The 24,153-nt window shown below is 45.6% G+C and overlaps 2 protein-coding genes across 3 annotated transcripts; one reads left to right on the forward strand and one right to left on the reverse strand.

Annotated features, from left to right (window-relative positions):
- Positions 1-2,386: 2,386 nt before the first annotated feature.
- On the forward strand, positions 2,387-4,218 carry IL23A (interleukin 23 subunit alpha). The gene is made up of 4 exons (XM_047866602.1): positions 2,387-2,715; positions 2,944-3,045; positions 3,551-3,697; positions 3,802-4,218. Exons 1-4 carry the CDS (start codon positions 2,536-2,538, stop codon positions 3,961-3,963), a joined length of 591 nt encoding a protein of 196 aa, XP_047722558.1. The 5' UTR covers positions 2,387-2,535; the 3' UTR covers positions 3,964-4,218.
- An 890-nt stretch (positions 4,219-5,108) lies between these two features.
- Positions 5,109-22,875, reverse strand: STAT2 (signal transducer and activator of transcription 2). 2 transcript variants are annotated; one of them, XM_047866596.1, is made up of 24 exons: positions 22,704-22,875; positions 20,070-20,284; positions 19,513-19,666; positions 19,074-19,169; positions 18,783-18,872; positions 18,616-18,691; positions 18,090-18,175; positions 17,780-17,928; positions 11,677-11,835; positions 11,478-11,570; positions 11,205-11,264; positions 10,797-10,817; positions 10,494-10,587; positions 10,300-10,347; positions 10,133-10,216; positions 9,877-9,975; positions 9,638-9,773; positions 9,464-9,516; positions 9,237-9,331; positions 8,525-8,661; positions 8,165-8,347; positions 7,875-7,932; positions 6,716-7,068; positions 5,109-6,436 (listed from the first exon to the last, which is right to left on the reverse strand). In XM_047866596.1, exons 2-24 carry the CDS (start codon positions 20,198-20,200, stop codon positions 6,294-6,296), a joined length of 2,598 nt encoding a protein of 865 aa, XP_047722552.1. In that variant the 5' UTR covers positions 20,201-20,284; positions 22,704-22,875; the 3' UTR covers positions 5,109-6,293. The 2 variants fall into 2 exon arrangements, with proteins under 2 accessions (XP_047722552.1, XP_047722554.1); XM_047866598.1 differs by lacking the exons at positions 19,513-19,666; positions 22,704-22,875 and having other exon boundaries at positions 20,070-20,180.
- Between the last annotated feature and the right edge of the window lie 1,278 nt (positions 22,876-24,153).

A 24,153-nucleotide genomic window follows, 5' to 3' on the forward strand; every position in this document is an offset into this window, starting at 1 on the left:
CTGACTTCACAGGTCACTAGATTTAAAATCCTGGGAAAAGATGGGTGCTGAGAGACTAGACAGTTTGTAAACTTTGAGAAATTTCCATATTGAGGTTGAGAAAGACTTCACAGACCTATGAGAATTACTGGGCCTGAGATACCTGGGCTAAATCAGCTACTTTATAAAGATAGTTTGTGTCCTGTCCAATATAATGGAATGATTGAGAAAGCAGGATCTGGGGGTGCCTGGGTGGCTCAGTTGGTTAAGTGTCATCAGGCTTCCACTCAGGTCATGATCTCCCTGTTGGTAAGTTCAAGCCCCGTGTTTGGCTCTGTGCTGACAGCTCTGAGCCTGGGGTCTGCTTCAGCTTCTGTGTCTCCCTCTCTCTCTGCCCCTCTCCCCCCTCTAAAAAATAAACATTTAAAAAAAATAATAAAATAAAAGAGAGAAAGAGAGAGAGAAAGCAGGATCTGAAGCCAGATTTTCTGTCCTGGAATTCTGGCCATTCAGTTCTGTGATCTTGGGTAAATTACTTAGCTCTGTTTCCTCATCTGTAGTATAGGGGTAATAACAACTCACAACCAACTCACTGGGTTGTTGTGAGAATTAAATGGGTTAATACATAAAAAGTGCTTAGACCAAGTACTTGGCATAAAGTGAGAGTTGGATATATGTTAGCCATCATTATTAACTATGTAAGGGAATTTCAACTGGATTTGGAGTCTGGGCATCCAACTGGAAAGGCCTGCTTAGGAGTGTCTTGTGAATGTGATTTGCATAACGGTTGAGGCCCTGTTGACGTCAAGGGGTCACTGCAGTTCCAGGTCAGATCTAGTCCTGGAAGTAGTTCCTGCCACAGAACAGTCCCACAATCACCCCACCAACCTTGCTTCCTACCCAACTCTCGAAGCACCAGGAAGTGAAACAAAGCAGCAGAGCCCCGTGCCTCCAACTCACCCTTGTCTCTCTCATCCCATCCCCCAACACTCCACTTCCTTCTTCTTTTACCTTTCATCTCCTATCCTTTAGGCCCCCAGAATGAGGCCAGAGATGGAAAAGCACAACGGACATTAAACACAAGTGAGGTGAGCTCCCCTCCTTCCTTCTTCCATTTGTGTACACCGTATGTAGAGAGAGGCAAACCATTTCCCACTCAGACTGAGATAACCTATCCGATGCTGGAAACATTTTATAGAAAGGTAGACTTACCACAGAGTCATAATATTTGAATCAAAAGTTTCACTGGGAAGTTTTGAATAGTTCTAAGGGAAGGGAGGCCTCTATCAAGGGTAAGTTTCTCAGAGAAGAAGAGTCAACCTCTTGGGAAGGATTTAAGGACCATCTGTGTGGTCAGCCATGTCCTCATTCTGACGTCCAAATTGTTCTGGGACCCTCCACTGGGGTTGGGGCAGTCCCAGATTTGGACCACCCCCCACTCCCACGCCCAACCTCACAGTCTCAGCTGTCTCACTGAATGTTGCATCAGGGAGAGTGATGAAATCAGTGTCAGCGGATTTTACCCATGGATGCAACAGGCTGAAGGACTGGTCAGGGTCATTGACACAGTGCACCTTCAACTCCCCAGAATTCCTGGACTTCCTAGCTGTGGGGTAGGGACTGGGTGCTGGAATATCTAAATTTGACTTGTAGTCCTTGCTTAAACTTGTATCCCAAAAGAACCACCACCTGAACCCCACAGATCCTATGGAACGTTGGGCCACTAAGGTTGAGGAATTAGATGATTCTTAGCAGCAAATCTCTCCCTCCAAGAACCCTTCTAGCCTCCACAGTGAGGCCTGAAGTAGGAGCAGTAATACTTTATACAGCATTATATGGCTTCCTAGTTCACAAAGTGCCTTCGCATCCATTCTTTCCCAGTGAAAATAATTTTTGCCAAGGGAGAAAAAAGAAGCCCCCTTGTTCTTAGATAGAGGGCCCCAGAGGGGAACCAAACTTCATTCCAAACTGAATGGAATCTCGCTATCCTATTGGGAAATAAAATGAATGGTTGCATTTTGGCTTTTCCTCAGGCAGGAAAAGGTAAGGAAGTTAGGTGGGGTGTGGAGGGAATTAAGCTTTGAGAGGCCAAAAAGTGAGGGAAAGATTGAACAGGAAGAAACTTGAGACTAGATTCATTTAAATATTCATTCCTCCCACCCCCACCCCCTCTACAGCCATTTCGATTCATGGAGAGCATTACACATATGCCCCATCCCAGGCCTCCAGCCACAGCAACCACACGTCTCATTTCCCTTGGAACTGAGGCTGCATACCTGGGCTCTCCACAGAGGGGGATGATGCAGGGAGGGGAATCCCACCTGCTGTGAGTCACCTGCTAGTATAAAGGGCGGGCCTTACAATGCAAGGACCTTAAAAAGAGACTCAGACAAGGGGAGAAAAACAGCAGGAAGCAGCTCAGAAGCTCAGTGAACAACAGAAGGAAGCAACAAAGAACGCAGAGCATCAGGCTCAGAGCAAAGGGAAGTGGGCAGAGATTCCACAGGGACTGGTGTGAGGCACAGAGCCAGCCAGATTTGAGAAGCAGGCGACAAGATGCTGGGGAGCAGCAGGGCTATGCTGCTGCTGCTGCTGCTCCTGCTGCCACCGCTGCCCTGGACTGCTCAGACCCGGGCTGTGCCTGAGGGCAGTAGCCCTGCCTGGGCTCTGGGCCAGCAGCTCTCACAGAAGCTCTGCACGCTGGCCTGGAGTGCACATCCTCCAACGGGACATGTGGTAAGTAGCAGGCTCTGGCACCAAACGGGAGCCTGTCCAAGGTCTCCAAGGCTGCAGAGGAAGACTCTGGCTTTGGATAGAAGCTGGAGGGTTGAAGGTCCTCAAAGAGTGGACCTTAAAGAGGACAGGGAGTGGGGTTCCTAGGAGAGTCATGGGCCTGGGGTACTGGTGGAGTTTGAAAGTGCTTCTCTTATCTCTTCACTCTTCCCACCCCTTCCTCCATTCCAGGACCTACCAAGAGAACAGGGAGATGACGAGACTACAGATGACGTCCCCCACATCCAGTGTGGAGATGGCTGTGATCCCCAAGGACTCAGAGACAACAGTCAGGTAGTAAGATGAGGCTGGACTACAAGGAAGAGGGACTGGGACATTGTTGGGTACCATGGAGAATTAGTAAAAGTTGTATCTGTCCTTGTCCATTTGGCTTGTTATAACAAATACCATAGATTGGGTGACTTACAAACATCAAAAATTTAGTTCTCACTGTTCTGGAGTCTGGAAGTTGGATATCAGGGTGTCAGTATGGTCAGGTGAGGGTCCTCTTCCAGGTTGCAGACTTCTCATTGTTACCTTTATATGGCAGAAGGGCCTTGGGAGTTCATGGGTCTCTTTTAGAAGTTCCTGAAGGCTCCGCCCTCATGACATCATCACCTTGTGAAGGCCCTACCTCCTGATACAATCACATTGGAGGGTTAGGATTCAACATATGGATTTTGTGAGGACACTAACATTCAGACCATGGCAGTGTCTAAGAATGGCAAAGAACCGGGTGGGTCTTTGGTAATGGAATAGGAGGGTATTGGTTAGCTCTCACTGCTTTCTTTTCCCCCAGTTCTGCTTACAAAGGATCCACCAGGGCCTGGTTTTTTATGAGAAGCTGCTGGGCTCAGACATTTTCACAGGGGAGCCCTCTCTACTCCCTGATAGCCCAGTGGGCCAGCTTCACGCCTCCCTCCTGGGCCTTAGGCAACTCTTACAGGTATGAACAAGGGGCCTGAAGAATGGGGGCTTGCAGGTATCAGAGACAGGAACTTGAGGGTAAAGGTTCTAGAGTCTCTCTGATTGTGTCCTATGTCCTTTCAGCCTGACGGTCAACACTGGGAGACTGAGCAAACTCCAAACCCCAGTCCTAACCAGCCATGGCAACGCCTCCTTCTCCGCTTCAAGATCCTCCGCAGCCTCCAGGCCTTTGTGGCTGTAGCTGCCAGGGTCTTTGCCCATGGAGCAGCAACCCTGAGCCCCTAAAGCCAAAAGCTTAAGCATGGCACCCAGATCTCCATGGCTCAGCAGTGCAAAAATGAATCAGCCCAGGAACCTGTGAGCCAACAAGTGAATTAGTCCATTAATTCTAATGGAACTTGCAAATGTTGAAAAATTACCAACACTGACTAATTTATGATACTGACCTAGGACGAAGTTGAGTATTTATTAACTAGAAAGGGAAAACTTGAGATTATTTATCCTCATGGCAGCAGTTTGGGGAGGATTATTTATTATATTTATACTGAATTATGTACTTTTTTCAATAAAGACTTATTTATATGAATGACTTCTAGGCTTGGTTGGAAAAAAAGCAATATAGGGCTAAAGGACTACAATTTGCATCCTTCTACTCTGCAGGGCTCCAGTGGAGAGGGATATTTCCTCATGCGCCCCTAGTGTATAGATAGAGTAACTAGGATCTTTTTGGTCTGGATCCCTGTATCGCTAAACAAGCTGAATGGGATTACAAAGGATTGAAATTAGGAAGTTGGGCCCCTAAATGTGGCTCCTTTTACTGCCTGACCTTATTACTCCTTACTTTCTTGGCCAAGAATATATTTGGCCAAAGACAGGAGTCCCAATCACTGCAGGATCAAAAGTCAGAGCTGCTTTGACCAGGAAAGGCATTCCGGGAAGATGGCAGTAAATCCCCTAAATTAATGGGATTCTCCCTTTATGGACATCTGTGGACCCCATCAGAGGGTTTGACTACCCAAGGGGAGATAAACTACTTTTGAAACAAAGAGAAGGGGAAGGGGTTAATGTGATCACTTCTCTTCCTTTTCTCCATAGTCACAACGTTAAAAAGGTATGGGTTTTGGAGTCAAACAGACCCAGGTTTATATATTGGCTTTGTCACCAATCAGCTAAGTGACAATGGGCTAGTTATAGAACTGCTCACCACACCCCCCAACTCATATATAGCTCACAGCCCTCCTGGAAGAATCTAAGGGACAGGAAAGGCTGTTCTAAACATGGAGGTAAGAAGTAAAACATGACAGAAGGGGCCTACTGGGGTGGGTGGAAGACAGGCCATGATTTGCTGATCTTGGTCCTACATGGCCTGCTGGTGTCTCCAAGGACATCAGTCTTTGTGAGCAGAAAAGAAAAGCTCAGAGACAAAACACTTCCAAGTCAGCACAAAGTTTATTAGCCACTTCTGCTCAGAAGGGCCTCTTTCTAAACAAGACTATTCCTCTAAAATATAAGCCAGAAAACAGCCACATGTACAGGGCCTCACTTTCATTACATCTCAAGTTATTCTGGAAACACATTTTAGAGCAATGGGGTTCCCTGGGAATAACTATGGTGTGAGGTTGTCTGGAGCCCCGTGATAAATATTCAAGGTTCTAAGTCCCAGGAACCCAGTTTTTGCCCAGGTCTACACCCAAGGAATAGAAACTCTCCTTTCAGATCAACAATATATTGTACAAAAAGAAGGGATGGTTATCTTAATAGAGAAATATCTAAGATATTTCTAAATATCTAAATATCCAGGGCATCTCTTCCTCTGTAAAAATACCAGACCCTATGTAATACTATAAAAAGTGATTCCTAAATTCCCAGCAACTCTACATCCCTGGCCTCCAAAAGTGATTTGTCTCCTAAGCAGTGAGGAAGTGGAGACTGGACAATGATTGTGCAAAGCTTCACAGGCATATTAGATTGGCAGGATCATTTTAAGGGGAGGAATGGGTGGGGCCAGCTTGGGGGTACAGGAGAGGAGACCGGTAAGAAAATGAGGTCTACCTCCTATTCCTTTCTTCACATGGTGGGCTAATGCAGAAAGGTCTCAGTCTCTGCAGGAAACAAAGGAATTTAGGACTTAAATCAGGAATGAAAGGAAGAAGGAAGGAAAAGGTTATTTTAGACATGAGGAAACCAGAAGAGAGAAATGGAATCCTATCACATGTCTCTGTTCCCTACTGATGGCCAATGCTAGTGGGCATCACCACATTAGTCTTACCAACTATTCAAATGTTGACATCCTTCCATACTGGAAAGCAGCCATTCCAAGTGTCTTGCCCTCCAAGTACCTCCTAAATGTCCTGCCCTACCCTCAGAACCCCTATACCTCCCAAAACAGCAGATGGCCTCAAAGATCCTAGTTAGAGCTATGGCCAACATCTATTCTGACTCAGTAGTGCCCCTTCCTTACCCACAGTATGCTTTTACTTCCCACTCCAAAACCCAGGGTTAACTTAACCAGCTAAGAATGGGTACATGCTTGATTTTCCATCCTTGGAGAGCACAGCATGATGTGAGGGGTAGGAGGGACAAAAGATACAGGAAGAACAGAGGAAATGTAATTCCTAGTAGTCAGAAGGAATTAAGGGCCCATCCGTGTAGAAATGGCTGGGGTGGAAGACGTAAGCCTCATCCACAGTGTTCTGGCCAGCCAACAGCGGGTCACCATTTGGCATGATTTCTTCGATCTTCATACTGTTCCTGAAAACTAGGTAGTCCAGAGAAAGAAGTCAGGCCCTGCTCTTAGGTAAGGAGTTCCTGACCCAGCAGGGAATATGAGGGAGGATGGCTGCACAGACCTGGTAGGGCCTGAGAGGGCACTTAGGTGGGGTAAGGGAGAGGCAGGTACATTTCCTAATAAAAGGAATCACAAATGAGTGTCCCTCCAGTGAGAAGCTTAGAGCTTAGCCTTTTCTATACTGGGTAAGGGAGGGCAGTTGGTAAAGGGAATGTGTCCCCTCTTCCCCAACCCCATCTCATCACTTACTTTCCATTTCCTCGGTGTTCAAGTGTCTCAGATCATGGGGCAAATCTGGCTCTGGCTCTGTCACTGCCTGTGATACAGGGTCTGGAATAGGCTCCAGCTTCAGTTCTGGTCCCAAGTTTGGCTCTGACACTCTTTGTGATACCACATCTAGTGTGGGCTCTAGCATGGGCTCCAGAGTAGACTCCGGCATGGGTTCCAGGGTTGGACCCAGATCCAGCCCTGCTGCCAGCAGTGGCTCTAACTCCAGGCATGGCTCTAGCTGTGGCACTGGGGCCAATCCTGGCTCTAGCTCCAGTGACTCCACTTCTGGCTCCAGTTTCAGCTCCAGTGGCTGTTGCAGCTCATCCACCTGTCTGGATACCACAGTACAGACAAAAGGGTAGGGCTTGATTACTTAGGTGAAGTGGGGAATGGCAGAGCAAGCAGAGACTGTCTCTAGTCTAAGAAGTCTAGTCCAACAGAGCAGAGGGCTTAAGAGCACAGGCTTTGGAGTCAGGCTTGCCAGAGTTTGAATCCTATCATTTATTAGATGGGTAGATCTTCACCTCTCTGAGCTGCAGATTTATCATCTGTAAAATGGGAACAATACCACCTCTAACACTTGAGAGGAAGTTGGATCGTTAATAAGCAGGACTTTGGAATCTGACAGACCTAATCATTTATTAGCCATGTACCTTAGTCATGCCACTCTACCACACTAAACCTGTTTCTTGGCTGAAAAGAGTAATACCCCTGTCTACCTCACAGGACTATTATGAAGATTCAATAAATAAGAAACGTTTAAACACAAAACATTTAGCCTAGTACCTGGCATTTAATACACTTTCATTAAATGTGGCTGTCATTACCTGCTTGGATGGGTACTCATAAAAATTAAAATGAGAAAACTGTTCTTATAAAAAAAAATCTAGTACCATGCTTCAAGTAGAAGCCCATTAACATCAGTGATTATGACTATTATTATCAGGGAAGCCCTGTGGAAACAATCTAAGGATAGCAGCAGAAAAACAGAAGAAAGAGGCCAAGCAGAACAAGAAAAAATCTAGAGGCTGGAGAGTGTGGGTCAGTAGGAGGGGTCAGAGAGGCGAACTGAGCAGGTTTGGGTCACTCTATCAGCCGAAAAATGTTACGGACGACGGGCCAAAAGTTCATATCTCACCTGTTAGAGACCACAATGAGCCTATGTTTCAGGTACTTCCTCCGTTCTTGGAGATTAACTGTGGGGGACATACACAGGAAGCCAGGGAGGTCAGTGGATTGGACACATAGCCTAAGGACCCCTATTGCAAACGGTCTTGAGAGTCATATCTCCCTACTAACAGTGTCCCCGGGACAAACCCTTTGACTTCTCTGGATATCAGTTTTTCCATGTCTGGAAGAAACGAGTAGAATTTGTAGATGCCTGAGAATCCCTACAATATTCCAGTGACATATGTCAGTGATTCTCACCTTTCTCCTGGTAGTAACACCCAAAAGCTTCATCCCGGGGTATTCGGGGGTAGAGGAAGCGCAGTGGGTTCTCGGGTATGTTCTCCTCAGTGAGTAGCTGGTAGTCGCGAATGATTTTGGTTAGTGGGAGAGACTGTAGCACTTCCTTGGTGAAGGGCTGCACAGAGTAGATGAGCACCTTATCTGTAGAATGGATGTAGGAATGGGCAGGCCTGAAGGAAAAGGTTGGGCCTGGGAGCTCCCCACCCTGGCTGTCCAACCCCAAACCTGCTGAGAGATTCAGGACACAGCCAGAGAAACCAAGGGCTGATTGAGGGGAGAAGGGACAGGCTGTGGGACCATCAGGGCAAAGCAGCTGACCATCATCCTGGTGTTCCACCCAGGAGCAGGTAATGCCCCCTTCTGATGTTTCACTGAAGCGCAGCAGAAAGGTGCCTGAGATGGTCTTCTTCAGCAGCCGGCGTTCCTGGCTCCGGCTCACAAAGCCCATGATGTGTCTGAAACACAGAAAGCTGCTGTGAGGCCCTCCTGCCTCCTTGCTCTCCTCTCCTTGTAGAGGGAGAGAACGCCAGGTTTTGGCCCTCGCTCTGCCATTACAAACTATTCCATCTTGGCCGAGTCTCTTCACCTTATTGACAATATCCACCTTCTAGGGTTGTAAGAGGTATGAGGATTCAGTGAGGCCACGTAGATGAAAAGCACCTTGTAAAAGGCAAAGTGCTGTAAAGATGGGCAGCCAGTATAGTGGAAAGACCATAAGCTTGTGGTCTGACAGGCCTGAGTTTGAATCCCAACTATACCCATTGGGTAAATTCTTTAACTTCTCTGAGACTCAGCATTGTTGTAAGGATTACATGCGAGAATTCATAAAGAGCACCCAGCAGGCTCTGGAGCACAACGGATGCTGGAAAAACACTGGCTAGGACTATTATTGCCAAGTGTGAGGGTGTTATCTTGCACCAGTTTTTGCTCTCTCTCCCTATTTGCCACATGAGGGCGCACAGAGTCCATTCTCAAGCTTAGAAAGGCAGAAAAGTGGGGGTGGGGAGAGGGAGGCGGACCAAGGCCTTACCCATCATTCCAGAGATCCTTCAGGTGGTCATGAACCAGCTCCAAGATTTTGTCTAACCATGTCCAGAATGGTAGCTTGCCAGGAGGGCTCTCTCGCTGAAGGAGGAATAGAAAGGCAGGAAGAGATGAAGAGTTGCCCCCCCCCCCAGTGAGGGGAAGGAATTAGGGGGGAAGGGCTAGTGTTTGCACTAGGGCCTAGATCTAGCAGCACAGAATGCAGTGAGTTACCTTAGTGAAGTCAGCCCAGGATAACCATGCACCCTCAGTCCTGGAGTTCTGCCCTGTGGGCAACAGACAGTTCAGATAATGGAAGGAGACAAGGCCAGGGTCCCTGGAACAGAAAGGACACAGGGCTGGGGGGACTAAGGCTGGGGAAAGGCTGAGAAAAAAGGAGGTCTGTACCAAACAGCTTGTTCCTCAGCATGTTCAGCTGGTCCGAGTCAAGGCCTCGGCCAACATAGGAAGAGAACTGCCAACTGAGAGCAGGGCCCAGCAAGCTCCAGGAGGCCTTGGGGGGGCTGGAGAAGAACTGCTGATTCTGCAAGGGCAGGAGGAAGACAGAATGACTTAGAAGCAGAGCCCTCACACCAAGCTTCCACACCCCTCCTTGCCACCCATTACTTCTTGGCCCCACCTCCTACCTGTGGGTTTGAGCTAAGCAGATTGAACCAAAGAACAGAGGCCCAGGCAATTGAGAGTTGGTTCATGTTAGAAATAATCACCACAGGGAGGGTGTCTGTCTGAAGAGAAGACAGGAGTTAGAGGAAGGATGTGATGTTTCTAGCTTTGGCAGGGGCAAGGAGAGGATTTCCCACCCTGAAAGGCTTCTATTTAACCCCTGCTGAATGCCTTCTGCCAAATTGGCTTCATCTCTCCTTGCCCTCCATCTTCACTCACTGTCAGCTCCTGCTTCAGACCCTGGTAGGCGTATTTGACTGTAATGCTGATAATGTGTAGTTCCTCTGTCACACCCAGCATTCCCTAGGATAGCCAAGGACATAATGATCAGAGGGCCCTTTGGGAAGTTCCTCCTCCCATCCCCCAATCCTCTGCCCAAGCCTCACCTTATTGCAGCTCTTTCCTGAACCACCTGAACGTTGCTCCGAGAGAGTCTGTGAATTGAGAGGAAGGAGAGAAAATGCCAGAGTGGGGACCCCAGGGTCCCTGGAACCCGTTTTGCCTCAAGACTTCCAAAGGCCGGGAACTTCCCTTAGCCTGTTCCACTGGACTAGAAACTCAAGCAACTAGCCCTTCTTACCAGGTAGCCGAAGTCCCAAATCAAGCCCTGACTCTGCCCCTTCTCGGGGGTCAAAGTTTTCTGGTTTGAGGTCATAATGTTGAACTTCCGGAAGCTATTCCAGGAGGAAGATATATGGAGGAGAGGAGGAGTTATTCTAAAAACTCAGCAGGAATGCAACAAAAATTCTACTTCATTTCAGACCTCCCCTTCTCCTTTTGTCCATATCCCACCCAAATCAATCTCCTTCTTGTCTCTGCCCCCATGTGGTTGCGTAGGTCATGCAGTGCACAAATGTTTACAGCATCCTTGTCAGGCACCTACCCTTGTGACTGAGGAGGATTCCTAAAAGAGAAAAAAAAAAAAAAAAGTCACTAGGGAGCAAAACAGTGTAGAAGTTAGGAATTTAGACTTTAGGATCAGACAGACCTGGGTTCAAATCAAGATCTGTGCTCACTAACCATATGACCTTGCACAAGTGACAGAATCTCTCTGGCCTTGTTTCTTCATTTAAATGGTGCATTGATAATACCTAACTCATGGGCTTCCTATGACAGATGAGTACTTGACAAGTTACATGTCACATGGTGCTCAACAAAAGCTAGGAGTTATTGTCTCTGAGGTAGGAATGGATTGGGTAAGAACACAGGCCCAAGACCCTATTGTGTGTGTCTCCTCTGGCCCACCAGCCCATGTCCTGGCCACCCCTTGGTCCCATGTGCCCCAACTTACCTGTCAATGGAGACTTCTGCAGTCAGTAACTCGTTGCCTTCCTGGAGTCTTACCAGCAATCTAGAGGGAAGAGAGAAGGATGGGGGAAAGTAGTCAACCTCAACCTTCTGGATAGATCAGATATTTGAAAAAAATAAGGTAAGAGATTAGAAGAGATAGATAGATTGAAGAGAAAAGAGAGAAGATGATAAGAGTGGGAAGATCTATAAAGCCAAAAAGGAAACAGTGCCAGGGCTGGAAAAAGGAAGCAGGAATAAGTTCTGAAATACCAACCTTGTTTGGACAGTGAACTTGCTCCCTGTCTTGAGGATAAGGGGTCGATGGGGAGTTTGGGGCATGCAGGGCTGGGTTTCTACCACAAAGGCTCTAGGGAGAGAGATCCAAAGAGAATATATAACTCAGTATCTGTAAGAATGGCTCCTCTTGTTCTTTCCTTCTGCCCTCCCTAGAGGTCCCTCCCTGGCAGCTAGACCTGTGCAGCAGGCGCTGTAGCAACTCCGTGACCTGGGCCTTTCGCAAGTCCACCCCTTTGGTCAGAGGATCATCCTGATAGCTAACCAGGTGCCTCAATCCCTCCAGCTCCTTCAGCAGCTGCCAGAGGTGAAACAACAGCTTTGCTCCAGCTGTGAACCTGGGTGATAGAATTCAAGAGAGAGTGAAAATTGCTGAGTTTCCTGGTCCCCCCACACAGGCTCCAGAAGCTCCCCTTGAACTATTTGGAGAATCAGAAACTAATTGGGACAGGGGCACTTAGGTGGCTCAGTTGGTTAAGCGTCTGACTTTGGCTCACGTCATGATCTCATGGTTTGTGAGTTCAAGCCCCGCATGGGGCTTTGCGCTGACAGTGTGAAGCCTGCTTGGGATTCTCTCTCCCTCTCTCTGCCCCTCCCCTGCTCATGCTCTCTTTCTCAAAATAAATAAACTTTAAACAAACAAACAAACAAACTGATTGGGACAAAAAAGGAATCCAAAAGCATTTAAAAGATTATGCAACATGATTCATAATCCAAGAAATGAAAATCAAAATCACTTTCACATATAAATCTAGTGAAAGATTTACTTATATAATAAAGTTACTTTTCATATGTCGCTTGAAATGTACTATATATTCTAAGTGCTTAATGTATTTAATCCTTATAACAACCCTATGAGGTAGCTACTATTATTATCCCCATTTTATAGATAATTAAACTCAAGTACAGAAAGGTTAAATGACTTGCTCAAGGTCATAGAATATGGAATGAATTGTATGTGACAACTCAGGCAATCAACCTTCACAATCAGTACTACTTTTTTTTTTAAACAGGCTCCACACCCAAAGTGGGGCTCAAACTCACGACTCTGAGATCAAGAGTCACATGCTCACTGACTTAGGCAGCCAGGTGCCCCCACAATCCATACTTTTAACTTCTATACTTTACTGTCTATATAACAAAAAATAATAATAGGGAATGTGGTGACAGGAAACCAATCATATACTACATATTAACAAACAGACTGGTATAGCAATTTAGAATTTTTTTTTCAATATATGAAATTTATTGTCAAATTGGTTTCCATACAACACCCAGTGCTCATCCCAAAAGGTGTAGAATTTTTTTTTTAATGTGTATGTATTTTTGAGAGAGAGAGACACAGAGTGTGAGCGGGAGAGAGGCAGAGAGAAAGGGAGACACAGAATCTGAAGCAGGCTCCAGGCTCTGAGCTGTCAGCACAGAGCCCAATGCAGGGCTCGAACTCACAAACCGTGAGATCATGATCTGAGCCGAAGTTGGACGCTTAACCAACTGAGCCACCTGGCGTCCCTGGAACTATTTTTTCAAAAGCCTTAAAAAATGTACACACAATTTGTAGTATTCTAAGATATTAGTATTTCTAAGATATATCCTAAGGAAATAATCAGACAAATGTGTGAGGAAGTTCATAGCTTTGTTATCTGTAAAATATTTTCTATTGAAAAATTAGAAAAATTGCTATTGGATATATAAATTATGGCATATTCACACCATAGAATACCATATGACTATTAAAAATAATCATATAGCAGGGGCACCTGGCTGAGTTCCACATTGGGTGCAGTGCCTACTACTTAAAAACAACAACAACAACAAATAAATAAATAAATAAATAAATGAATAAATAAATAAAAATAATCATATAGGCTCAAAAAAATTTTTTTAAAGATTTTTCAAATCATCTCTATACCAACATGGGGCTCAAACAACCTGAGATGAAGCATCACATGCTCTTCCAACTGAGCCAGTCAGGCACCCCTAGGCTCAAATTTTTAATATGGAAAAATACCCCAAAACATTAAATTTTATTTTCTTACTTTTTATTTTTTTTAAGAAGGCTTCATGCCTAGTGCCAAGCCCAATGCAGGGCTTGAACTCAACCGTGAGATTAAGACCTGAGCTGAGGTGCACTTGGGTGGCTCAGTTGGTTAAGTGTCTGATTTTGGCTCAGGTCACAACCTCAAGGTTTGTGGGTTAGAGCCCTATGTCACGTTCTCTGCTGTCAGTGAAGAGCCCACTTTAGATCCTCTGTTTTCCTCTCTGCCCCTCCCCTGCTCATGCTCTCTCTCTCTCCAATAAATAAACATTAAAAAAAAGACCTGAGCGGAGATCAAGATTCAGATGCTTAGCCGACTGAGCCACCCAGGCGCCTCCCAAAATACTAAATTAAAAAAAAAATCACAAGATAGTACATATCTGATATGACCTGACTTTTGCTTAAAATAGATATATATTTGGGGCACTGGCCTGGCTCAGTCAGTGGAGATGAAACTCTTAATCTCAGGGTTGTGAGTTCGAGCCTCATGATGGGTGTAGAGATTACTTAAAATCTTTAAAACAGAACTACATTATGTATATGCATAGACAAAATCTATGAAAATATATTCAAAAGCCCTAACAATGAGTAACTCTGCATCATCAGATTATGCAGATGGGTAGTTGTTACTTTCTTTTCTAAGTTGTCTGAATTTTTTTCAATTGGCACACATATTTATAATCAGAAAAATCAATAAAGCTCTATTAACGACAATGAAACAAAGGATCAACACAATAACAGTAACACTACCAAAAAGAAAAGACATATACTTCAACCCAAGAATACCACTTCTGGGAATTTATATTACAGATATAATTAGGGATATAAATAAAGATCTAGCTATGAGGATACTTATTGTAGCACTGTTTAAAATAGCAAGAAATCAAAAACTTAAAAAAAAATTTTTGTTGAATATATGCAATGGAATATGACTCATCCATAAAAAAGAATGAAATCTTGTCATTTGCAACGATGTGGATGGAGCTAGAGAGTTTTGCTAACTGAAGTAAGTCAAAGACAAATACCATATGATTTCACTCATATGTGGAATCTAAGAAATGAAACAGATGAATATAGGGTAAAAAAAAAAAAAAAGAGAGAGATGCAAAGCAGAAAACAGACTCTTAAGTGAGGGTTGTGGCGGGTGGGGGGTGCTGAGGGGGTGGTGGGGGGGATGGGTTAAATGGGTGATGGGCATTAAGGAGGATGGACACTTGTGATGAGAGGAGCATTAGGTGTTGTATGAAGTGATGCATCACTAAATTTACACCTGAAACTAATACTACACTGTATGTTAACTAGCTGGAATTTAAACAAAAACTCGGGGAAAAAATTGAAAAGAAAAAAGCAAGAAATCACTAGATCATAGTTTGCCAACCTCTATACAAATGATGGATATGTTTGCAACTATAATTCAAATAGTGATTCTGTACACTAAGCCCCATATACCTGTTTTCAATTTACCTGAACATCATTGTGATTCATTCTTAATAGTTTACTTTTTAAAAATATTATTTAATTAATTTTTTAAAAGTAAACTGTATCCCCCAACTGGGGCTCGAATTCATGACCCCCAAATCAAGAGTCACATGCTCTACCCACTGAACCAGCCAGGTACCCCTATTTTTAGTAAATTATAATGAATTTTCTTATTAGAAAATATTTAAGGAACATCTGGGTGGCTCAGTCAGTTAAGTGTCCCACTCTTGATCGCAGCTCAGGTCATGATCTCACTATTCATGAGATTGAGCCCTGAGTCAGGCTCCGTGCTGACAGTGTGGAACCTGCTTGATTCTGTCCCCACCCCCCGCCAAATAAACATTTTTTAAAAAGAAAATATTTAGGGGCGCCTGGGTGGCTCAGTTGGTTGAGTGTCTGACTTCGGCTCAGGTCATGATCTCACAGTTCGTACGGGGTTCGAGCCCCGCATCGGGCTCTGTGCTGACAGCTCAGAGCCCAGAGCCTGCTTCCAATTCTGTGTCTCCCTCTCTCTCTGCCCCTCCCCCATTCACACTCTGTCTCTCCCTCCTTCAAAAATAAACATTAAAAAAAAAAAAGAAAATATTTAAAACAATAGGCACTCTAAGTATCTTGAAGGACAAAGCAATTTTTTCAACATCACAAAAAAAATAATATAAAAAAGGGCCTACTAAAAAAAAAGCAAGAAATTAAAAAAACACCTAAATGTCCAAAAATAGGAGTTCATTAATTAAATTATGTTACCTCTATATAGGGAACTATGAGGCAACCATTAAAAATAACATGGGTAGGGGGGCACCTGGGTGGCTCAGTTGGTTAAGCATCCAACTTTGGCTCAGGTCATGATCTCACAGTCTGTGAGTTCGAGCCCCGTGTCAGGCTCTGTGCTGATAGCTAGGAGCCTGGAGCCTGCTTCGGATTCTGTGTCTCCCTCTCTCTCTGCCCCTCCCCTGCTCATGCTCTGTCTCTGTCTCATAAATAAATAAAAACATTAAAAAAAAATTAAAAAGAAAATAAATAACATGGGTAGGGGCACCTGGCTGGTTCACTTGGTTTACTGAGCATGCACCTCTTAATCTCAGCGTGTTAAGTTCAAGCCCCACTTTGGGTGGAGTTTACTTAAGCAAACAAATAAATAAGTAAATAAAATCTTATAAAAAATATATATCAGCCTGTCTCATTAAAAAAATAAACAAATAATGGATAAATATTGTAATATACTGCTAAGTTTAAAAAAACAGTGCTTGGGGCACCTGGGTGGCTCAGTCGGTTAAGCGTCCGACTTCGGCTCAGGTCATGATCTCATGGTTGGTGAGTTCGAGCCCTGCATCAGGAACTGTGCTGACAGCTCGGAGCATGGAGCCTGCTTCGGATTCTGTGTTTCCTTCTCTCTCTGCCCCTCCCCTGCCCGTGCTCTCTTTCTCTCTCAAAAAAAAATAAACATTAGGGGCGCCTGGGTGGCTCAGTCAGTTAAGCGTCTGACTTTGGCTCAGGTCATGATCTCGCAGTCTGTGAGTTTGAGCCCCGCGTCGGGCTCTGTGCTGACAGCTCAGAGCCTGGAGCCTGTTTCGGATTCTGTGTCTCCCTCTCTCTGACCCTCCCCCATTCATGCTCTGTCTCTCTCTGTCTCAAAAATAAATAAACGTTAAAAAAAAAAAAAAATTAAAAAACTTTTTTTAATTAAGAAAAAAACAGCTCTCAAAATAGTATGAAAAATGATTCAATCTTTGTGGGTTTGTTTTTTTATTGTAGAGAGATTTATTTTATTTATTTTATTTATTTATTTATTTATTTTTAATTTTTAAATGTTTACTTATTTTTGAGACAGAAAGAGACAGAGCGCAAGCAGGGGAGGGGCAGAGAGAGAGAGAGAGAGAGAGAGAGAGAGAGAGAGAGAATCTGAAGCAGGCTCCAGGCTCTAAGCTGTCAGCACAGAGCCCAATGCAGGGCTCGAACCCACAAACTGTGAGATCATGACCTGAGCTGAAGTAGGATGCTTAACCGACTGAGCTACTCAGGCACCCCTATTTATTTTATTTTAGAGCACAAGTGGGGAAGAGGGACAGAGGGAGAGAGAGAGACAATCTTTAACATTTTTTTTAAAGTTTATTTATTTTGAGAGAGAGAGAGAGAGAGAGAGAGAGAGAGAGAGAGAGAGAGAGAAAGCACACATAGGCATGCGAGCTGGGGAGGGGCAGAGAGAAAGGGAGAGAATCCCAAACAGGATCCACTATGTGATCACGGAGCCCAATGTGGGGGCTCAATCTCACAAACCTTGAAATCACGACCTGAGCTGAAATCAAGAGTCAGATGCTCAACCAACTGAGCCACCTAGGCACCCCTCAATTTTTGTATAATAATATTACAGTAGTTATATCTGGATAGTAAGATAATAGGTAATTTTCTTTCCTTTTTTTCAGCATTAATAGTCATTGTGGCTAAATTAAAAAAAGGGTAGAAAATATATTTTTTGGGTGATTAAAAAGGAAGGAGAAACCAGCTTGTGGATTAATCCATTACTTCCGCCAAAACAAAGACTGGGCTCTGGGCTCCCTGGGTGGTGAGAATGAAGAGAGGGTCACTGCAGTCAGACAAGGGAGCTGGCTGGGGTCATTTGGAAAAGCAGAGAGTAAGAAGAGCAATAGCTCTTGCCTAGGTAGGCAATTCATTACATGAATGAGAAAATTCATTACAATTCACAATTTACAGTTTACGAAGCACAGCGGTATGGCTGGGACAGGGGCTGGGTAGGAGACGCCTCTCACCACTTCTCTAGTTGTTCCAATCCTCCATTCAGAGGGGCTCCAATGCAGGCTTTCTGCTGCTGGATTTTCCATTCCTCCAACCTGGGCAGCAGTAGCTCAACGAGGGTAGTTAATCGGCCTAGCAATGCTTTGATGGCATCCAGTACCTCCTAAGAAAGCCATAAAGTGAGTGGTGAGCACTTCTTACCATCACCCTCTACCATCCACCTGGGGATGAAGAGACAAAGAAGCCAAAGCTAAGACACCAGGCCTCCCATATGCCTCATTTGCCCCAATGCCCTGCTACCCACTCCCTCTGTCTGCCTCCCACCTTTCTCCTTTTGTCCAGTTCATTAAGAGTTTCCTGCAGAAGCTGCTGCTGCCTGGTCTGATGGGGGTCCAAACAGGGTGTCTTCACTGAATGGCAGGAGCAGGAGGGAGACAGATGCTCAGACCTAGGGCTCCTTCCCCTCCACATCCAGACTAGGACCTCAGTCAGAGTCAGGTGGGGAGGGGGGGAATTTTGAAGGGAGAAAAGGGGGAACCAAGCAAAGCACAGGCACCTCTGAGCCCTCAGGCAAATTCTGAATGGTCACACTTGAACCAACAGCCCACTCAACCTGCTAAGGCAGTTTTCCATGCATCTCCCCCAACATTCACTAGCTGTCCCTCAGCCACACCTTCAGCCCAACCTCTATAACATATCCTAGCACTTTTAGCTTTGCATGGCAGCAGGACTGTAGCCAGTGATGTGTAGTAGCCGGGGGAGATTATTGCTTACTGGGGCTTTTCTCTTCTCCTCTCTTGGCCCCCAAGCAGGCACCTGTCTTTCGCCCACCCCTCAGTGTGCTGCCTACCTTGGGCCTGGATCTTATATCGGAAGCAGAAGACATCCTGCTGGTCTTTCAGCTGGCAGATGCATTTCACCAGCTTCTGTAGAGGGGATAAGACCCAGATGAGGCTGCTTCTGTGGGAGGAGTCAGGCCGAGCCCTACCCACCCTGACTCTTGCTGCATCTACTAACCTCCATCATAACTGTTAATTCCAGGATCCTGGATTCAATCTCATGCTGCTGGCTCTCTGCAGGTGCTTCGAGGGCTGGCTCTTCCTGTTCCTGAAATAAGAGACTCTGAGCACATTTCAATTCTGACATTTCATCTCTTAAATCCAGGCCTTCAATTATACCACAGGGAGGAAGGTGGGGGAGGGCGGCAGGAGGGGGGAGCGGATCTTGTTCTGAGACAAATTTCCTGAGTCCTTTCCATGGTCACTCTCTACTCTGGGAGCTTTCAAAATCACTACAAATCGTTCTTACCGATTGAGCCCTCTGAGCCTGGATCAGAATTCTTTTTTCTTCCAGAAGGAGATTAAAGATCATCTCAGACAACTGGGTAGGGCCCTGGGGAAAGGCCTGCAGTAGGAAGAGAAAGAATTGAACTCAACTGTCTTCAATGATCTACCCCTCCAGACCTTCCCCACCAGTGACCCCAGTACTTCCCCCTCCTCAGGGTCCCTAGTCTTTCCCCTTTTCACCACTAGTCCCCCAAAACCCAGCCTCTTCCTAAGAGGGTCTTCTAGACTCTGCCCTTTTTTCTGCCAGTGATCCCCCAAGTCCACACCTTGTCCTCTCTTTCCCCAGATCTGCCCCCATCCCTTTACATCTTTAGGTCCTGTTCCGTACCCTAAATCATACTTCTCTACACTCAGTTCCCTTTCAATTTGGCTTTTTGGCTCTTCCTGGTTCCTCCAAGCACCTGAATGTCCCGACAGAATTTTCTCAAGTTGTGCCGTAGTAACAAGCACTCAGTGTTCTGGCTGCAGCGGCCACACTCATAATTCAGTTGGTCCAAGAAATGGAAGAACAGCATGTTAGCCTTGGAATCATCACTGCCAAATGCAGCATCCTGCCTGGGGACAGAGAATGACAAGGATTGGAATCTTGGGGGCTGCCCGGTTTCAGTCGGTTAAACGTCCAATTCTTAATTTTGGCTCAGGTCATGATCGCAGGATTCGTGAGATAAAGCCCAGCATCAGGCTCTGCACTTAAAGCATGGAGCCTGCTTGGGATTCTCTCTTTCCCTCCTCCTCTGCCTCTCCCCTGCTCATTTCCCTTGCACTCTCTTTCTCTCAAAATAAATAAATAAACTAAAAAAAAGAAAAAAGAAAAAAAAAAAGCCTCTCTGCAGGGTTGCTACTATCTTTTGAAGCCTTCGAACCCCTTCCTGCCCTTGGTGTCTACAAGATCCTGGGGACTCGGAAGAAGGAAACCACTTTCCTCATCCACCTGTACCCAACTTCCTGAAGTCCTTACCAGTTTTGGTCTTCAATCCAGACAGCTAAGCATTGTCGAATGTCCATTGGCAGGAGGCTATTTGAGTAGAGCTGGTGTAGCTGATCCTGAAAAGGGTTGTCGAGATTCTGTAGCATCTCCCACTGCGCCATTTGGGATCTGAGTCTGAAGGATGCAGGTTCCCAACTGGAAATTTTGCTGAACTAAATCATCCACAGTCTCATGATTGCTTATTACTACAAATTTAAAATTATACAGGTAAGAAAAAATAAAAATTAAAGCTACGTTGACCATACTTCCAATCTTGGTCCCTTCCCTTTCTCTCCATAGGTAACCAATATTATCAGTTTGGTGCATATTCTTCCAGAAAGTACCATTCAAGGGCTCCAATATGTAGGCCTTTTTGTTTTAATAATTTTCAAACACACACCAAAGCAGAGTGAATAATACAGGAATCATCAGCTTCACCAACATTAATGATATTTCTACCACCTTTATTTATTTCATCTATCGTCCCCAATGAATTTATTTTAGATTTATTTGTTTGTGTTTGTGTTCACTTATGCTGGAGCATTTAACCATCAATTTGAGTCAGAAGTATTTATTTTAGGGGTGCCTGGGTGGCTCAGTCAGCTAAGCATCTGCATCTTGGTTCTGGCTCAGGTCATGATCTCACAGTTCATGGGTTTGAGCCTACTCAGTGAGAAGCCTGGTTGGGATTCTCTCTCTCCCTCTCTCTGCCTCTCTCCCACTCTCACTTGCGCGCGCTCTCTCTCAAAATAAATAAACTTAATTTTTTTTTTAATCTTTAAGAAGTATTTATTTCAGCATAATCCCTGCTGGCTCCAAAGCTTTATCAGAGGTTGACACCTCTTAAGAGACAGGTGTACCCTATAATCTGCTCTCCATGTAAGAAGGAAGAACTCCATTCCAAATGTTTAAATACTGTGAAAGGGGTCACTCAATCCCTAAGACTGTGATACTTTTATGACTCTTATTAACCTCCAATTTTTCGTGTAGATTATCAACTCTGTGAGAGACCCAGAAAAAAAATTTTTTTTTATTTCCCACCAGGGTGGGCTGGACATAGAAAGCAAAGGTTTTTGTTTGTTTGCTTTTTCACCGAGAAATTTCCCTCAAAACTGGTTTTTGTCTGTCACCAAGCAGGCTGAAGTAAGAATCTTTCTTCCTATCTTTCCCTGCCCACTGCCATCTGTCTGCTTAGGAACCAAAACTTATTCTTGCTGCAGCCTGAGCCTAACAGAAAAGAGTGTTTACATACATCTGTGTTCTAAAAAAGGTCACATGATTTTATTACAAATGAAAGAAAAATGTTTGGGGTGGGAGAAATTCTCTCCCCCCCCCCCGTATGAATAATCATGAGATGCTTTTCCACCTCTTTGAAGTAAAACATGGAGAGGAAATGATTGACCAGGGGCTCCTATTTTTTGTTTTAATCCTTTTACTAGTGCTTGTCTTTTTAAACTGCATACCTATACTGCTTTAAAAAAACAAATGGAGGGGCACCTGGGTGGCTCAGTCAGTTAAGTGTCCAGTTCTTGATCTCAGGCTCAGGTCTTGATCTTAGGACTGTGAGTTGAAGCCCTGCACTAGGCTGGCCATGCAGCCTACTGAACTTAACAAAAGAAAAAAAAATGGAGAGACCCCAGTTCTCAAGGAACTAATCTCAGCTGGTACTAAAAGAGCAAGGTGTCAAGTAAACCCTGAGGTTTAAATATTAAACAACAACAACAAAACCCATAGTCTTCCCAAATAAATCACATATACAAAGGTTAAAATCTGTAACACTTACGTTTTTTTCCAATTATCCCTCATTCTCTTAGGTACATATTTTGTGCTCAATCAGCTTTTCAGAAAAGAATTGCATTTTGTATGTAACCTTAGGCAAATCGTTTCGTTTTTCCGTCCCTTTTTTTGTTTTTGATCTGTTTTTAATGTTTATTCATATTGAGAGAAAGAGAGCACAAGGACGGGAGGGGACAGAAAGAGAGGGAGAGAGAATCCCAAGTAGGCGCTGGTCTTGACAGCCTGGGGTTCGATTCCACAAACCCTGAGATCATGATCTGAGTCTAAATCAAGAGAATCAAGGTGGGTCGCTAAACCGAATGGGTCACCCAGGCGCCCCTGTCCCTTATACTTAGCAAAGAAAGATGTTAAATCATATCTACCTTTGGACATGGTTTTTGTTTTTGTTTTTGTTTTTTTTTACAGTGAGCATCAAAACTAACACAGACCGGAAGGTAAAATTGTTGGCTGAGGCACTGAACAAATGCAACACGGGTATCGGAGGCTGCAGGGGAGTCTGGGGAGGTGGGTGTTAAGAGTTGGGAAGCTGTGGGGCGCTTGGGGGTCTCAGTTGCTTGAGCGTCCGACTTCGACTCAGGTCATGATCTCCCAGTATGTGGGTTCGAGCCCCGCGTCGGGCTCTGTGCTGACAGCTCACAGCCTGGAGCCTGCCTCGGATTCTGTGCCTCCCCCTCTCTCTGCCCTTCCCCTGCTTGTGCTCTGTGTCTCTCAAAAATAAATAAATGTTAAAAAAAAAAAAAAAAAAGAGTTCGGAAGCTGGGCTGGACAGGATGGGGAGATTCAGCATGCAGCACAGGACAGCTATTTCAACCCCGAATGAAGACTTACCACTCCAGGACGTACCGCCGGGGCCTGCCGCCCTTCCCAGAGAGGAACTCGCGCCTGCACTCCGACCCCCGCGCGCCCACTCTGGGCCTGTACCTGGCGAGGGTCTCAGCCCCTGCTCTCTCCAGCGGTTCAGGGCAAGGCTTCCGGTCCCACGGAGTTCAGGCACCAGCAATCGCGCCCCGCCCTCAATCTTCGGCCCGCCCCTCGGATCCGCCCCCTCGTAGCAGGCTGGCGCGAGTGGCCGGCTGAACACAGCCTGGCAACCCCGACGCTAACTGCCATTCAGCCCTACTTTTCCAAGTTCATTGGCGGTGCCACAACTCCTCCCCCCGGTGGGGCGGGACAAGCGGCCCCGAAATCACACTTCCAGCTCCAGGGATTGATGGGATAGCTCAAGTACGCCCTGCCCCGCGGAGGGAGGAGTCCAATTAACGGAATAGCCCAGGACTGAAACAGCTGATTTCCGAGAACTTGCGCCAAGCCGGCGAAACCGAGACTAGCCCTGGGCACTTCAGGCTCTGTTCCATAAGAGGCGGGACCGGAATCTCGACACTTTGGGCTAGGAAGGGAGGAGCTTTAGTAATAAATAATATTTATTACTGGTACCTTGCTAAGCACTTGAGGTTCATTGTATCATTTTCAATTTCCACAAAAAGCCATCCAGGTGAAAATGATTATCACCACTTTAGACATTTTAAAAACTGAACTTTGAGAAAAGTTAAGTTACTGGTCAGGGATCATTGAGGCTCTTACAAGTAGAGGCTGGATTGAAATCCAAATCCTCCAGGGCGCCTGGGTGGCGCAGTCGGTTAAGCGTCCGACTTCAGCCAGGTTACGATCTCGCGGTCCGGGAGTTCGAGCCCCGCGTCGGGCCCTGGGCTGATGGCTCAGAGCCTGGAGCCTGTTTCCGATTCTGTGTCTCCCTCTCTCTCTGCCCCTCCCCCGTTCATGCTCTGTCTCTCTCTGTCCCAAAAATAAATAAATGTTGAAAAAAAAATTTAAAAAAAAGAAATCCAAATCCTCTGACTCCAAACCCCAAACCTTAATTTTTTTTTCAACGTTTATTTATTTTTTGGGACAGAGAGACAGAGCATGAACGGGGGAGGGGCAGAGAGCGAGGGAGACACAGAATCGGAAACAGGCTCCAGGCTCTGAGCCATCAGCCCAGAGCCCGACGCGGGGCTCGAACTCACGGACCGCGAGATCGTGACCTGGCTGAAGTCGGACGCTTAACCGACTGCGCCACCCAGGCGCCCCCCAAACCCCAAACTTTAAAATTCTTGCATTTTGGGGCGCTTGGGTGGCTCGGTCCGTCAAGCGACTTAGGTTCAGGCCATGATCTCTCAGGTCATGAGTTAGAGTCCTGCCTCAGGCTCTGTGCTGACAATTCAGATTCTGGACCCTGGTTTAGATTGTGTCTCCCCCTCTCTCTGCCCCTCCCCTGCTTGTG

The sequence above is a fragment of the Prionailurus viverrinus genome, chromosome B4 (assembly GCF_022837055.1).
Source record: "Prionailurus viverrinus isolate Anna chromosome B4, UM_Priviv_1.0, whole genome shotgun sequence".
Classification (NCBI taxonomy): Eukaryota; Metazoa; Chordata; class Mammalia; order Carnivora; family Felidae; genus Prionailurus; species Prionailurus viverrinus.